Here is a 16,272-nt window from a genome sequence, read left to right as displayed (position 1 = left end):
CAGGTCCTGGCTGCACCTGGTGAGAGCAGGAGTGGGCCTAGTGAGGCGTATAGGAGGTGCCCGGCCGGGAGTCAACCCACAGTGCCTAGTCCCTCCACGTGGGTACCCGCCCAGTACCGGTTGGCCCGCCCAGTACCGGCAGAGTAGTTCTGCAGCAGCGGATTGTGTGTCCCTGGTTTTTCCTTAATGGGACTGATCGAGGGTAGCTACTGGGTCGTAAGTCGGGACTTGATCACCCCGGCTGGGTCACCCGAGTGAGGGGTATGATGTTGTGAGACCCAAAACCCAGAGGACCTTGGGATACATCACTGAGGATAAGTCCCAGGTGCATCCATGCGATGCTTTTTAGTTCTTCACAGTATGTAGATTGTGTTCGTGAGAATGTGTCAGCTATGTGTGTTTTCTTTTTCACCTACTGTACTGCTATGCTTAGGGGCATTGTTGTCCCTAGAGACTCACAGCACAGCAGCAGCTGCTGAATGGAGCGCGCACGTGTGTGTGTGTGTGTGTGTGTGTGTGTGTGTGTGTGTGTGTGTGTGTGTGTGTGTGTGTGTGCATGCGTGCGTGCGTGTGCCAGGCAAAGCCGTGACCTGCACGCATGTCCAGCCAGACAGGTCAAACAGACGTCGACCAATCAATTAGTTAGACATAATTTGCTGAAAATAACCCCGCACTAAAGCATGCCATTCTGCATTTTAACTCATAGCCATATTATCATGTCACTGTAAAAAATGTTAAGAGCGATTCGAGCCGACCCTGCATCAGTGGTTCAAACCCTTTCCCGGGTAAAGAAAGAGAAGGGTTCGCGGCCCACACATCATATGGGTGGGATTTTCAGACCATGTTTATTTTAACAATCAAACAGTCGATTGTATTCCGGCTTGGACCATTGGAACTAATGTAGTATACTTTAAGTTCCTATTTATTGGTATGGGATTTCTTTTTGGGGCGGGAACCCCTCTTGGTGTTAGCATTATGTTATGCTTTTGTTACGATGCAGAATGATTTGAACCCAAATGCAAGAGCAGAGTAGTTTCAGTAAATAAAGTATTTATTATATCCAAGGCAGCTAGGAACACAAACAGAAATGTAAGCTGTATGCTAGCTCAGGAAACAATCCAAACTTATCAAAGTACAAAGAAAATCTAGGCATAGCAAAAAGGCAAAAACAAGGGAGTCCAAGGCAGTCAAACAATAATTCCAAAAATCAAACCTCAGAGAACCACGGAACACGGAACCAGGAACACACAGGGGACATCGACAACACCAAACTATGAACTGACCAACATGTTTGTAACGAGTCCAGTCTTATAGGGGGAGGGTTGATTGATGAATTGTTCACAGGTGGAATGAATGTGACTGTAGAGTGGAAGGGGGAAGTGAGTGTTGCCAGGTCTGACAGTCTGTGGAGAGGTTGCCAGGTCTGGCAAGGTAAGCGGAGGGACAGATCCTAACAGTACCCCCCCCTCAAGGGACGGATACCAGACGTCCAACAAACATAACGAGGAACGCGCAGGGTGGGTGGAGGGGGCCTGGAGGAGGGAAAACTGAGGCAGAGCTGGAGACTTCAGGGGGACGTCCGGGGGGCTGGGACGAGGCAGCAGAGGTGTCGTCTGGGGGGCGGCCTGGAGGCCGGGACGAGGCTGCGGAGGTGCCGTCAGGAGGGCGGCCTGGAGGCCGGGACGAGGCTGCGGAGGTGCCGTCCGGAGGGCGGCCTGGAGGCCGGGACGAGGCTGCGGAGGTGCCGTCCGGAGGGCGGCCTGGAGGCTGAGACGAGGCGGAGGACCGTGGAAGCGGAGCCGGGTATGCTGCAGGCGCTGGACATGATGCTGCAGGAGACGCCAGGGGTGCTGCAGGCGGAGCCACAGGAGAAGCTGCCGGCTCTGGAGCTGAAGCTGCAGGAGACGCCAGGGGTGCTGCAGGCGGAGCCACAGGAGATGCTGCAGGCTCTGGAGCTGAAGCTGCAGACGACGCTGCAGACTTAGGAGACGGGACCCCAGAGCCAAGCTGCAGCGGCGGGGCCTCGGAGGCGAGCTGCGGCGGCGGGGCCTCGGAGGCAAGCTGCAGGGCCTCAGAGGCGAGCTGCAGCGGCGGGGCCTCGGAGACGAGCTGCAGGGCCTCAGAGGCGAGCTGCAGTGGCGGGGCCTCAGAGGCAAGCTGCAGCGGCGGGGCTTCAGAAAACGCTGCAGACGGGACCGCAGAGGATGCTGCTGGCAGAGGCGACGCCGGAGTTGCTGCAGGCAGAGGCGACGCCGGAGGTGCTGCAGGCAGAGGCGACGCCGGAGGTGCTGCAGGCAGAGGCGACGCCGGAGGTCCTGCAGGCAGAGGCGACGCCGGAGATGCTGCCGGCAGGACTGCAGGCGGAGCTGCAGGCGGGACTGCAGGCGGAGCTGCAGGCGGGACTGCAGGCGGAGCTGCAGGCGGGATTGCAGGTGGAACTGCAGGCAGAGCTGCAGGCGGGACTGCAGGCGGAGCTGGAGGCAGAGCTGCAGGCGGGACTGCAGGCGGAGCTGCAGGCGGGACTGCAGGCGGAGGAGGCAGAGCTGCAGGCGGAACTGCAGGCGGAGGAGGCAGAGCTGCAGGTGGAACTGCAGGCGGAGGAGGCGGTGCTGCAGGCAGAGCTGCAGGCGGAGGAGGCGGAGCTGCAGGTGGAACTGCAGGCGGAGGAGGCAGAGCTGCAGGCGGGACTGCAGGCGGAGAACAGGAGGAGGATGCTGCAGGCTCTGGAGACGGGACCCCAGAGGACGCTGCACACCCAGGAGGCGAAGAGGATGCTGCAGACTCTGGAGACGGGACCCCAGAGGACGCTGCACACCCAGGAGGCGAGGAGGATGCTGGGACCCCAGAGAATACTGCACACCCAGGGGATGAGGAGGGTGCTGCAGGCTCTGGAGATGGAGAGCGGAGCGGCAGAAAACGGAACGGAGACAAAGTCACTGGGAGCGAGGAGGATGCTGCAGGCTCTGGAGACGGGACCCCAGCAGACGCTGCACACCCAGGAAAAACACCCCCGGGGTCCCGCTGCCGTAGTGCTGGCCCGTGACGGGGCTGCACCGCTGCAGGCGGGAGTGCATCAGGACGGGAAGGGGCTGCAGGCGGAACTGCAGCTGGACATGACAGGCTGGGTGGCGGTGGTTCCTGGCGGTGTAGGCGGCCATGCCTTTTTCTAGCAGGCCCCCGGTTTCCCACACTGTCAGGACAGGCTGGTCGGGTGGGCTTGGTGACTGGGAGACCCAGTGAGACACCCCCCCGCCTGTTGACACAACGGGGACCCCCCCGAGCCAGACGGGTGCCATACAAGGGATCTTGTTCATTAGAACAAACTGGAACATAGTCACGGGAAAGGGAAAAAAAATCCATAGGCTGGGTGCCCTGCTGGTTAACATCCAGGCTAGCGGGACGCAGGCTCATCACTCCTACCCTAACAAAGTGAGGAGCCGGCTGGGAAACATGTGGTTGAGAGCTGGTCTCAAAGTCCTTTAGCCTCCCACGGACCACATCCAAATGGGGGACAAAATGACTCACCCATGGTCTCTCTTTAAACCAAAGCTGCTGGCTAGAAATCTGTCTCTGCAATCCAGCACGCCGGTTAGGAGGAGAGGCCTTGAGCTGATCAACTACATGTTCAAACTCCACCACTTTACAGTGGAAAAGTCTGAGCTCTGCTGGGTTCATATTTTGGTCAGTTCATACTGTTACGATGCAGAATGATTTGAACCCAAATGCAAGAGCAGAGTAGTTTCAGTAAATAAAGTATTTATTATATCCAAGGCAGCTAGGAACACAAACAGAAATGTAAGCTGTATGCTAGCTCAGGAAACAATCCAAACTTATCAAAGTACAAAGAAAATCTAGGCATAGCAAAAAGGCAAAAACAAGGGAGTCCAAGGCAGTCAAACAATAATTCCAAAAATCAAACCTCAGAGAACCACGGAACACGGAACCAGGAACACACAGGGGACATCGACAACACCAAACTATGAACTGACCAACATGTTTGTAACGAGTCCAGTCTTATAGGGGGAGGGTTGATTGATGAATTGTTCACAGGTGGAATGAATGTGACTGTAGAGTGGAAGGGGGAAGTGAGTGTTGCCAGGTCTGACAGTCTGTGGAGAGGTTGCCAGGTCTGGCAAGGTAAGCGGAGGGACAGATCCTAACAGCTTTAGCTATTGAAAAATAGCAGATCTACAAGCTCAGTGGTGCGCTACGAGTTTGTAGGCCCCGGCCCACAGGTTGGGAATCGCCGCCCTACATTGTGAGAACCTCATGACAGCCAACATGTCCTCATGCATGTTATTGCACCCCATTTGAGTCAAGTCATGTCAGTCATCATTCAGTCATGATCTGAAGCCTTGAGCGGGAACATCAAGTTCTCAACAAGCTCTACTGGGCTTTCATAATCTTGTGTTACTGTCAACTTTCTGCCATGCAACCATACAGCGCACGCTCATGTATTATTAACCCGTTTAGGCCTGACCTCAAAATTTAAAAAAAAATCTTCTAAATCCTCCAGTTTTCTGAAATAAATATTTTCACGATTTTTCAAAAATAGCAGACCTACAAGCTCGTAGCTTGTGAGCTATGAGCTTGTAGATCTGCTATTTTTCAATAGCTAAATTATAACAATGTTTAAAACACCAAAAGGGGTTCCCGCCCCAAAATGGGTAAACATATGGTTGGTTGCCTGTTGATTTGTTCATTGCTCAACATTGAAACAACCCAGCCAATGAAATCCCTGTGTTTCACAGTCACTAATAATTTGAAAAAAAAGTAATATACTTTCATGCCAGCAATCATGTGTCAGCGTAGGTGTGTAACATACTGTACTTCAAATGGTCAAGCCCATTTTGAAATGCTTTGTTAAGACTGTTCGGGGTAATGCAGTGGACCTTACATACAAATCGATTTAAAGGCTGTGCATGGCCATGGACTGAAACCCACGTATTTAGAAAAACACATGCGACATTAGCTACCTAATGAGCCACATAACTAATTTGGCAAAAGATGAGGTAGACAGAGAGCTACACTGACTAGGCCAAGAGTCTAGCTCCATATGAGCTGTATAATAGTGTAGCCACACAGTGATGTATATCAACCCATTTAGGCCTGACATCGACATTCTTCTGACAGTTTTCTGAAATACCTATGTTTTCAGTGGTGCTCAATATTTCATGTCAAGGACCCCAAAAATGATATGAAATTGGCCGCCGACCCACATGTTGTTCCAGGGACCCCCCCAGAAGCAAAGATTTGAGTTAAAAAGGTTAGCTCTGAAAGCATATATATATTCAAATATTTGTGCCATATTTTCAAGATTGTTCAAAAATAGCAGATCTACAAGCTCGTAGCACGGCACTCGGTGCAGCGCTACGAGCTTGTATATCTTCTATTTTTCAATAACTAAAGTATAACATAATCCTTAAAACACCAAAAGGGGTTCCCGGCCCAGAATGGGCTTTGTTAGCTCCTTGCTCTCTCACTCATCCTCCACTACATTATGTCAAGCATAGGTTTGATGTGGCTTACTGTATATTATAACTCGGATGGATGTGGTCCGCAACAAATGTTATTGTTGACGCCTTTTGGTTGGCTGCAGGAAAGCGATCCCACAGCAGAACATAATTTTGTATACTGAATGCTAAACACAAACACTTCTAGTGTTAAAATGTTGTCTCTGTATTTGACCTATAAAGTCAATAAATGAATAACGGTATGACTTTGGTTGAACAGCCATAGGGGAGCAGAATGTCCCCGTTAATAGCTCACTGATTCTCAATGTCAGGTCCATCCGGGGATCACCAAGCGTCCAAATGGACCATTAGGGGCCTTAACTCTGAGAGTACACTCCGAGTTAAATAAACAAGAGGATTGTGTAGATTAGGGTCCCAGAGATTATTGTCTCTACCAGGCGATAGCTATAGGCGATGTCTCTGGTCCGATCCAGAAGAGCGCAGTTTGCTGGCCACTGCTACAGAGCTGACAATGAGGTTATATCTTCCCTTCTGCTCTGGAGTCCTGCCTCAGGGCGGACCAGAGGTAGAAAGCTGTCGTTCCCTGATGTCATCGCTAGGAGTAGGGACACACGCTTCAGTAGGCAGGAACTGGGGGTGGCAATGAAGGACCGGGAATCCATGATCTCGACCGTGGTCGAAAAATGATAATGATGAGGCGATAGCATGGCGGAGAATATGTTTTTGCCCCCGTCCGTCCGTCCGTCCATCCGTCCGTCCGCCTGTCCGTTTCCAGCTAATCTCCAGCACTGTTGGCCCGGTCGCTACGAAACTGTGCACACACACTCCCTGGATGCCAATTCCAAACCTCTGCCCCAAATTCTCCAGAACGGCCTGTTACAGGGCCACCATGAGCCTGTTTTTTGTAAAACATTTTTTTTTTTACTCCTACAGATTTTTATCCATACAGTACATCACGCAATCTATTCGATTTTCCATATTCCATTGTCTATCAAAGTTTGCAGGATCGGTCCGTTTTGAACATGCCTCAAATAATGAACGCAGCGTACTATTTACATGACATTTTGCACGCACATTCCCACTATAGGCCGAAATACCACTTGAAAATTTTCAAATCAGCCTGATCAGCATTTTACCTATAACTGCACCGATCTGCGTGAAACTTTGCATGCACACTCCCTAGAGGCCAAGGAAAAAACTTTGACCTGCATTTTTCACATCTCCGTTTTATAGCACCACCAGGAGGCTGACGAATTGCCGTCAAAGGCGTAAGAAGAAATGGCACCCTTTTCACATTGACCTATTAAATGGTAAATGGTGCATTTATATAGCGCCTTTATCCAAGGCGCTTTACATAGATTGTGCATTACATTCACCCATTCACACACACATTGCGACGGAAGTGCATGCAAGGTACCAAACAGCACATCGGGAGCAATTTGGGGTTCAGTGTCTTGCCCAAGGACACTTCGACATGTAGACAGGAGGAGCCGGGAATCGAACCGCCGACCCGTGGATCATTGGACCACCTGCTCTACCTCTTGAGCCACAGTCGCCCCCGCAGGAGGCCTGACCTGACAGAGACCCGTCCTCCTCCGAGGAGCACTTGTTCTAGTTATATAATGTTTTCTTTTAATCAAATGGCGGAGCATGGCAGATCAAACTGGGACTTACTGGGGGGGCCTTGAAATGAAAAAAGGTTTGAAAATCACTGCCCTGGCTTTTCTAGGACACCCTCATGGCAGTGGAAAGATAAAAATACATAATGAGACATCGTAGACATGGACATCTACTGGCCACTCATGATCATGAAGTAAGGAATGGCATTCTACACGATCTTCTGCTGCTTTTCTGTAGCAGTCCATGTTGGTGGTCTGATCTTTGTATAGTTGTTGTTGTGCAGAAACTTTGCATCTCTGTATTTCTGAGAGGCGCTAGCCCCTCCTATGCCCAGTTTTGTGTGTCTGTGTGTACCCCATAGCGATGATTTGATTGGCTGAGCAATTTGTGTACCCCATATAGCGATGGTTTGATTGGCTGAGCACGGAATGTGATGTATGATGATAAGAGCGACCCTCACTTCACACGAGTGTGATTTTTGCCCGCTGTTTATATTATGATATATATAATATTTTGTCGTATTAAAGTAGTGTAAAAGTAAAGACAATAGCAGATCTACAGTTCAAGCTCACATAATCGTAACGTGTATATAGTGACATGCCTAAAATACGGATGACAGTGGTAACGTCTGTCTGACTGTGGGTTTTCAATTAAACCTCTTGAGCCCCCACAGTGGCTGTCCACCTCACGAACAGCTCTCAGTAACTCCAATGTTTTTTTTTTACCCCCTGGACCCCCCTGGGGTTTAAGAGGTTTTTAAGGAGCATTCAGTGCTCCTTTAATTTTGGAAAAAAACACGGTCCGGCCCGGTAAGAAGATGTGCACATGCACACGCTGTACAGTGGGGGGGATGCGCAACAGGCCAACAGCACGCACACCAAGGCCCGCCTCCGCTCGATCATGATTGGAGAAAGGCCCCTCTCTATCCTGATTGGATGAAGGATGTGCCCTCTAGCCAAAAACAAAACCTAAGCTTTTTTTTTTACCTCAGGGGTGAACTGGGGACAGGCCGGGAGGAACTCCTTATCTTATATGGTCAGCACACTCTATAGTTCGGAGGATTATCACAAAAACAGAAAAAGAAAAGTGATATTTGAATTAACTGAAATCACTGAAGATACCTTTAACAAGAACTATTGACTGAATAATAACTACATTGGATCCATTATTTTTTTTCTCCCATTTTCTCAAACATTTTTGCACATACTGTACAGGGTTTCCCGCCCGACAGCAACAACATGATCAGCCTCAACAATCATCAGCCTTTCAGTCATTTCCTGTGGTCATTGAATATTCTGTACCAGATGAAACCCTCTGGGCTCCTCCTCCTCAACCTGCAGTAATGTAGCCTACTGTATGAGCCCCTCTGCAGCATTTAAACACGGATGTTTGCGGATGACCTCTCGCTGCTTTCTGCTAATGCAGCAATTTGTTCATTGCTGATTATCCGGTAACCACAGCAGCAGAACACACGCACACACGCATACACGCACGCACGCACGCACTCCTGTGTGTAAACATGCATGCCACAACACCCTATATTGCAGCATGATGGAACTTGTCAGTGAGAAATACAAAGCAAGTAGCCACTGCAGCAGAACTCTGCATGTATACAGTACAGTAGTGCAGCACCCACACAGTGCTCATGAAGCCTGCAGTGCATCACAGATTTTGAGCCCAAATCCCATTTGTTCTGACGTGATGTTGGGAAGTTTCCCCTTTAACAGACCATAGGGAAATTTAATGAGCTCTGTTCTTTATCTAATCTACAAAATAACTGCACAGTGGTTACCCTCACTAGCAGTTTATGACAATAAATAATGACAGTCATTTGATATTCTGCTCTTTTTATCATAAAAGCTATACTATGCTCACTTTTAACCACTTAAATTCTTTGTTGACCAAGGAGGGCTCCCCAGAATCCGTATTTGCTTGGTCCGTTTTTTTCGCATTGCGCAATGGGAGCAAATGACTCTTTTCACCCAATGTTGGCCTATTATGACATGCCCAGAATAGGTCTCACGTGGTTACGGTATATAAACTGTAGTATATAAGGTATATATGAAGTTATTAGTTATAATGCTTGTCACCCATCACTGTAAGACCAGTCTAGCCTGTTTAGGCCGGCACTACTAAAGCCCAAACTCTCGTAGATGTATTTATTTATCGATTTGTACGAGAGTTCAAAGACTTATATAAACTTGGGTGCGTCGAGCGAAACCACCTGCTTCAAAGTAACACTATTTTGTAACACGATTTTGCATGTACAAATGCAAAATCTAAGGTGCTTTCCTGGTTGCCCCACCTGTCCCATTAACCCGGGAAGGTTCTGAAACCCAGAGGTCCGTATAGTTTTCGATAAAAAAGGTGTTTTAGGCCCAGGCCGTAGCGTAACGGTCTGGGCACCGGACTGGTAATCCAGTCGCAGTGTGCCGCGGGTTCGACTCCCGGACCCGACACGGCCTTTACTGCATGTCATCCCCCCATCTCTCCCCTGTTTCCTGTGCTGTTTTGCGCAGTTGCAATGGAGGACAGATCCAAGATGGAGAATAATGGGACAGGTGGGGCAACCAGGAAAGCACCTTAGATTTTGCATTTGTACATGTTCAGTGTTATACTTTGAGGCAGGTGGTTTCGCTCGACGCACCCTACCCTTAAGGATATTTAAGTCTTTGAACTCTCGTAGATGGAAAATGTCAGAATCGAGAAATACATCTACGAGAGTTATTCAAACTTTGGGCTAGGCCGGCACCAACGTCTGGTGAATGTTATGATTGTTCTTATCATTGTTGACTCAAGCGGGGGGAGACAAACATGTGCGACAGAATCAGGGGGCAGACTGGGGGCAGTGGAAACTGCATTGTATTGTAGATTCATTCATGTATGACATGCATGTGTAGTGTAGAATAGCTGCTTTCTTGGTAGACATGCGGGTCAGAGTCAACAAATTGTGTGTAAATGTTTGTTTGTGTGTGTGTGTGTGTGTGTGTGTGTGTGTGTGTGTGTGTGTGTGTGTGTGTGTGTGTGTGTGTGTGTGTGCGTGCGTGAGTGCGTGTGAGCGCGTGTGTGTGCGTGCATGTGTGTGTGTGTGTGCATGCCAGAGCATGTTTTAAGTAACTATTATGCAATTGTTTTTGTCTTCGACACACTATGCACTAAGCCATGAAACTACAAGTGTTCACACACACACAAACACATTGCACGCATTGTATAGGCTTGATATAGCTATTTCCACTATTTTGGACATTTCTTTCAATTAAATGCCAAATTTAGGGATGGCAGGTTGAGTATATGTTTTCAGGGTACAATTCGCAAGCATGCAACTTATGAAACACCAAAGGTGAGGCTATATATATATATATATATATATATTACAAATACACTGAAAGGCAGTGGAGCGTACACCCACTGCCAGCTCACAGCTGCTCCAAGCACAGATGCTCAGAGGCGAGTGCCATCATCCCGCACCAGGGATACACATGGCTCTCTTTCCTTCTCTGCATGCACTCTCTCTCTCTCTCTCTCTCTCTCTCTCTCTCTCTCTCTCTCTCTCTCTCTCTCTCTCTCTCTCTCTCGCCTTACAGTATGATGTGTGCCGTTCATTGCCTCCCTCCAGGCACGTGCAGAGAGTGTCAGGGAGGCAGGGGCTGAAATCCCGTAAAGGGCACTTTGACAAAAATATTGAAAATAGCAGATCTACAAGCTCACAATGTGTCGCGCTGCGACGCATTGAGAGCTTGTAGATCAGCAATTTTCGGGGCACAACCCGGCACTCTTTAGCTAGTGGAGATGCAGTGTAACGACATGGATTTCTAAACTACCGGTAATTTGTTCAACGCGAAATGCTGCGTTCATAAGTTCAGGAGACTTTCGGGGGGAAAAAATGAATTCTCCTGAATGCTGCCTTCCGGCATGGCATGGAAAAAGAGTGGCATTTGCATTTCTTCCACCATACAAGTAAATGCTACATTTCGTGGCCTGGAGAGGGCAGTTGTTTTACAGACGGGTAAAAGGGGCTGAAGCCACCTTTGATGTCTACGTGTGCACGTCCCTGCCTCCCTTCCTCCCTCTCTCACAGAAGTACACCTTCCAGTATGTGCTGTTCATTCCCTCCCGCCCTCACACAGATACACACACTCGCAGGTGGTGCAGGAACAGTCCTGCAGCAGCATGCTGCTCTATTTTAAGTCAGTTCCCGGGTAACACGTTCTGCCCTGTCTGTCTGACACTTTTGCCCTTGTAAGAATTTATTCCATCACTTCCAAGTTCCTATCCTGTTATTTTATTATTTATATTTTATTTGATGTATTTCCTATTCTGACTTTAGGTACGTACCGTCTCCTCTGTCTTAACTATTTTAATGTATTTCCCCAGCAGCATTTCGCAACACTCTTTAGAGTTTAAATAGAGTTTAAATTTCCATATACATGACACATAGCTTGCAGAGTTAGTTCAGTCAGTCACACTCGAGGGAATTCATGCCGTGCTCAAAGGGGTTAACATGCTGAAGGCATGCTCTTCCTGCCTTCCTTCTGCTTATGGTTCCCGGTTGTTATGTGATGTTTGCTCCCACCGCCACCCCAGCACCACCGGTGAGCTCTTGTTATTTATGTTCCCCATTAGGGGTTCATTGTACAGTATATCTATCTCACTGTTCTTAATGTTTATGATGGTTAATCGTGCCGAGTAGGGAGTAAATGCAGCAGAGCCGAATGCCAAGATAAATATATAAATAAATATAAATATCATATGCACACTGAATTCTTTCTCCCCGAGCCTCACCTCTCACTGGTTCATCATGGTGATGGTTACTGTGGAAACTGGTCATGAGGAGTATAGGTAGAGAGCAGTGCATGCATGGGGCTTATTTATCAATCAGGTGTTGACACAGTGTCGGGGAAGCTACCAGTAGTTCACCATGGCAGTATAGCTTGATCTATAGCTTCTGGAGAAATGTCGCCTGTAAAGCCACACAGTGACGTAGAAAAAGTTAAACTACTTTTTTCCAGCGTTAAATTGAGAATGCACATGACACGCAGGGATCCTCGATCTGCATCCTTTCGCATCATACAGTCATGTCTCCCTTATCTTTGCAATACATCGTAAAAAGCGCTTTTAAATATATATAAGATATATATATATATATATAAGATATATGATAAATGATTGATAGTTAGGAACCAAATGGACGCCTACGGGTCTGTAACTTACAGAATGCACACATTTGTAAATAGTTAAATGAACGCTGAGGATTTCAGAGTAGATATGTATCTGTATCTGTAGATCTGTAGTTTGGGGCGAAGCTGTATCAAATGGGGGGGGGGGGGGGGGGGGGGGGGGGCGTGGCCTAATTATCAAAATGGGGAATATTATAATTATTACACATATTGAGAATGACTCATAGAGCGGCGGCCCATACAGTGACCTCAGTATACACGTCTCCCATCATCAGCCTCGTCTCCAGCCAAGTCAGCGAGGTCAGGGCAGTCTGCTGCTCTGCATGGTTCCCCCGGGGGCATTCCATCCATCCATGTCCCTCCACTGGCCTCCAGTTGCCTCAGGTGGCCTAGTAGTGTGATAACAAGCCACTCAATGTAACTCCCACATGGACAGTGAGTGGGTTGTAAAAAAAAAAGAAAAGGAAAAAAGGCTTCTCCATGCTCTAGCCTCCCCCCCTCTCTCTCTCTCCCTTTCCCTCCCCGCAATGAAGCATAAAAAAAGCAGAGGGAGTCCCACTGTGTTCAAGGCTTTCCCTGAGTCATCAGAAAATGCTGACAGTCCCAGGCCCACCAAAACTCCGGGCCCTACCTCTGCCAGTGCTGCCGCTGCTGCTGCTGCTGCATGGATCGACCCCAGATGACGAAACAATTGTACAGTATAGCAAGCCTCCGAGCGGTCTCCACTGTATAAGCAGCAGCTCTCTATAGTCTCTCTATAAGTCCACCAAGCCTTTCTGTTTGCTTCTATGCTGCAGCACTGCAGCGTCAGGAGTTCTGCTCGAATAATCTCACCACTTTCCTCTGTAATTCCTGCAAAAAGGCTACGTGGGGGATTTTGGGAACGCTATATCGGCCAGCTTCCCTTCAGGTACTCAGTGTGCCTCCTCTATAGGACTCATGGGAAAAAGAGATACCGCCGCCTTTGCCAATCTTGCAGCCAGTGGCTACAGTTCACCCCGTTTCCAAATGGACTTGTATACCGGTCCGTAACTCCGATAACACAAAAGATTTCAGTCTAGATTCAAATCCCATGAGATAGAAACTGCTATCAAATGGACGTCCGTGGCCTAATGCATCCTTGGGAATGCTATTAGCCAGCCTCCCATTATAGGTACTGTACTATAAATCATGGGATAGAGACAGCTCCATTTTGCCAACCTTGATGCCAATGGGTACAGTTTCCCCATTTGGACACCGTTCTCAGAGTCACTGGTGCACTTATCCACCCCCCCCCCCCCCCCCCCCCCCCCCCCCCCCCCCCCCCCCCCCCCCCCCACACCACCACACACACACACACACACACACACACACACACACACACACAGCTCCCTTGGCAACTGTGACAACTGTGCCCTCTAACCACTGACACATATAACAGTGCATTGCCTACTATACCCCGCTTAAGTGCCAAAGAGCAAGCTGCAGGAAAGATATGGAGTGAAATAAGAGGTGCATTCAGTGGTACTACAAGACGTGTTCAAGACTCGAGGGAACAACAGCTACAGCAAAAATAATAATTGAAAATGATAATTGGTTTTATTGTGTGCACAGTCATGCATAAAAGCGACGCGCGCACACGCACACACGCACCGCACACAATGCACGTGTGAATGTGTCTTGATATTCCCTTTCAAGCTCAGCAGTGATAAATCACTTCTATCTCATGACACGAGTTGTTAATTCATGTGAGCATGCTATGTTGAGCACATGCAGCAACTCCACCCTTCTTTAGCACTGCAGTAACTGATAACTGACACGCACGTGCACGCGCGCGCGCACGCGCACGCACAGCACGCACGCACGCACACACACACACACACACACACACACACACACACACACACACACACACACACACACACACACACACACACACACACACACACAGTCACACAACACAGTCACACATACACAGTCACACACACAGTCACACATAGACAGTCACACACACACACACACACACACACACACACCACACACACACACACACACACACACACACACACACACACACACACACACACACACACACACACACACACACACACACACACACACTCTCACACACACACACACACACACACACACACACACACACTCACACACACTCACACACACACACACGCTTCAAGTACAACACCAGAAACACACATGGAGTACATGTGCGTGATGAAATACGTGAATACGCTTTTGTCTCTATTGATTTGAAGTGGTTCCGCTGAGAACAGCACTCGCACTGTACACTTATAGCCATCCACATATCACTGAACTGTTGTCTCTGTGTCACCCCCCCCCCCCCCCCCCCCCTGCCCTCCCATCTCCCTGCAGGATCCTGCTGACAGTGGTGGTGATCTTCCGCATCCTGATCGTGGGCATCGTGGGTGAGAAGGTGTACGAGGACGAGCAGGTCATGTTCATCTGCAACACCATGCAGCCCGGCTGCAACCAGGCGTGCTATGACAAGGCCTTCCCCATATCGCACATACGATACTGGGTGTTCCAGATCATCTTGGTGTGTACGCCCAGTCTTTGCTTCATTACGTATTCTGTGCATCAGTCGGCGAAGCAGCGGGATCGCAGCTACTCCTTCCTGCACCCTTACATGGAGCAGAACCAGGGCCACCAGTCTCTGAGCCAGGCCCGCAAACTCCGCAACATCAACGGCATCCTGGTTCAGAACGACAGTGGCAAGGAGGACCACGACTGCATGGAGGTCAAGGAGATCCCCAACGCGCCCCGGGGCCTCACGCAGCAGAAGAGCGCCAAGACGCGGCGGCAGGAGGGCATCTCGCGCTTCTACGTCATCCAGGTGGTGTTCCGCAACGTGCTGGAGATCGGCTTCCTGGCTGGGCAGTACTTCCTGTACGGCTTCAACGTGCCGGGGATGTACGAGTGCGACCGCTACCCCTGCGTGAAGGAGGTGGAGTGCTACGTGTCGCGGCCCACGGAGAAGACGGTCTTCCTGGTCTTCATGTTCGCCGTGAGCGGCATATGTGTGCTGCTCAACCTCGCCGAGCTCAACCACCTCGGCTGGAGGAAAATAAAGACAGCCGTCCAGGGGGTGCAGGCGCGCAGGAAGTCCATCTGTGAGGTGCGCAAGAAGGACGTGTCGCACCTGCCCTCGGCGGCTCCCAACCTGGGCAGGACCCAGTCGAGCGAGTCTGCCTACGTCTGACGGAGGCTCCTCTGCCTGGGGGCTCCTGGGCCTCTTAGCCTTTGGAGAAGAGCTCTTCCCTTGCCCAGAACCCCCATTCACAAAGGCACAAGACTTTAAACTGCAACACTGCAACATTATTCACTTCTCGGAGTCTCTTGACTCTTCAAGAAATAAAAAAAATAACCCTTGTCAAGGGCAACCATGTTACTGTAACAAAGCATAACTTTAAAATGATCATGGAGAGTTCTAACCTGCCTAGGTGACACTAGGTGCCTTCAAGGAGTTCACAATAGATGGAGGTCTGTTGTGAAGCGATTATGAATATTGAACTACTGTCAGGATAGGAGGAAGAAGTAATTTACGTCTTTTTATCATTTGCCTTTGCTGGAGGTCAAAAATAATCCCTTCATTTTCCAAGTACGTGTGCATAATATGCAAGTGCTTAAGCGTGTGCATGCATGCGCATGCGTGGATGGGAAAATAAGAAAAGTCTGACTTAAGTCAGGAATGCTGATTTGAGCTGCCGAGGGAATGAAAATGTTCTTTCTGACTGTTCATAATCTGGGCCGGGTAAGTTCATTCAGAGAACATAAGGGCCTTTTTATCAACCTATATGAAACTTGAATACTGTAGGTAAAACGAAGAGACAATTCGAAAACTATTTACTGTCATCCTGATTTACTGTCACTTGACATTATTTGCATCTCACTGTGTTCTTTGAAGCATTAGGCGGTGATCAGCCCGAGGACGAAATGCCCTGAAGCATCTGCTAGCAAGCAGTGCTATGACAAAAAACCTATGC

General features: G+C 49.1%; 1 protein-coding gene across 1 annotated transcript in view; it reads left to right on the top strand.

The window, feature by feature from the left end:
* The window catches only part of LOC310871515 (gap junction delta-2 protein-like), a gene marked incomplete at both ends in the record, with an annotated part of 25,274 nt that extends 9,786 nt beyond the window's left edge, over positions 1-15,488 (top strand). Inside the window, one exon of the mRNA XM_083783077.1 lies at positions 14,642-15,488. Within this exon, the coding sequence (XP_083639203.1) occupies positions 14,642-15,488 (847 nt within the window). The remainder of the gene's footprint in view (positions 1-14,641) is intronic.
* Positions 15,489-16,272: the final 784 nt, after the last annotated feature.

This window comes from Protomyctophum parallelum (genome assembly GCF_964188405.1).
Source record: "Protomyctophum parallelum genome assembly, chromosome: 1".
NCBI classification, from domain to species: Eukaryota; Metazoa; Chordata; class Actinopteri; order Myctophiformes; family Myctophidae; genus Protomyctophum; species Protomyctophum parallelum.
The sequence above is the reverse complement of the archived record's forward strand: the minus strand, read 5'-3'. Positions and strand labels throughout refer to the sequence as shown.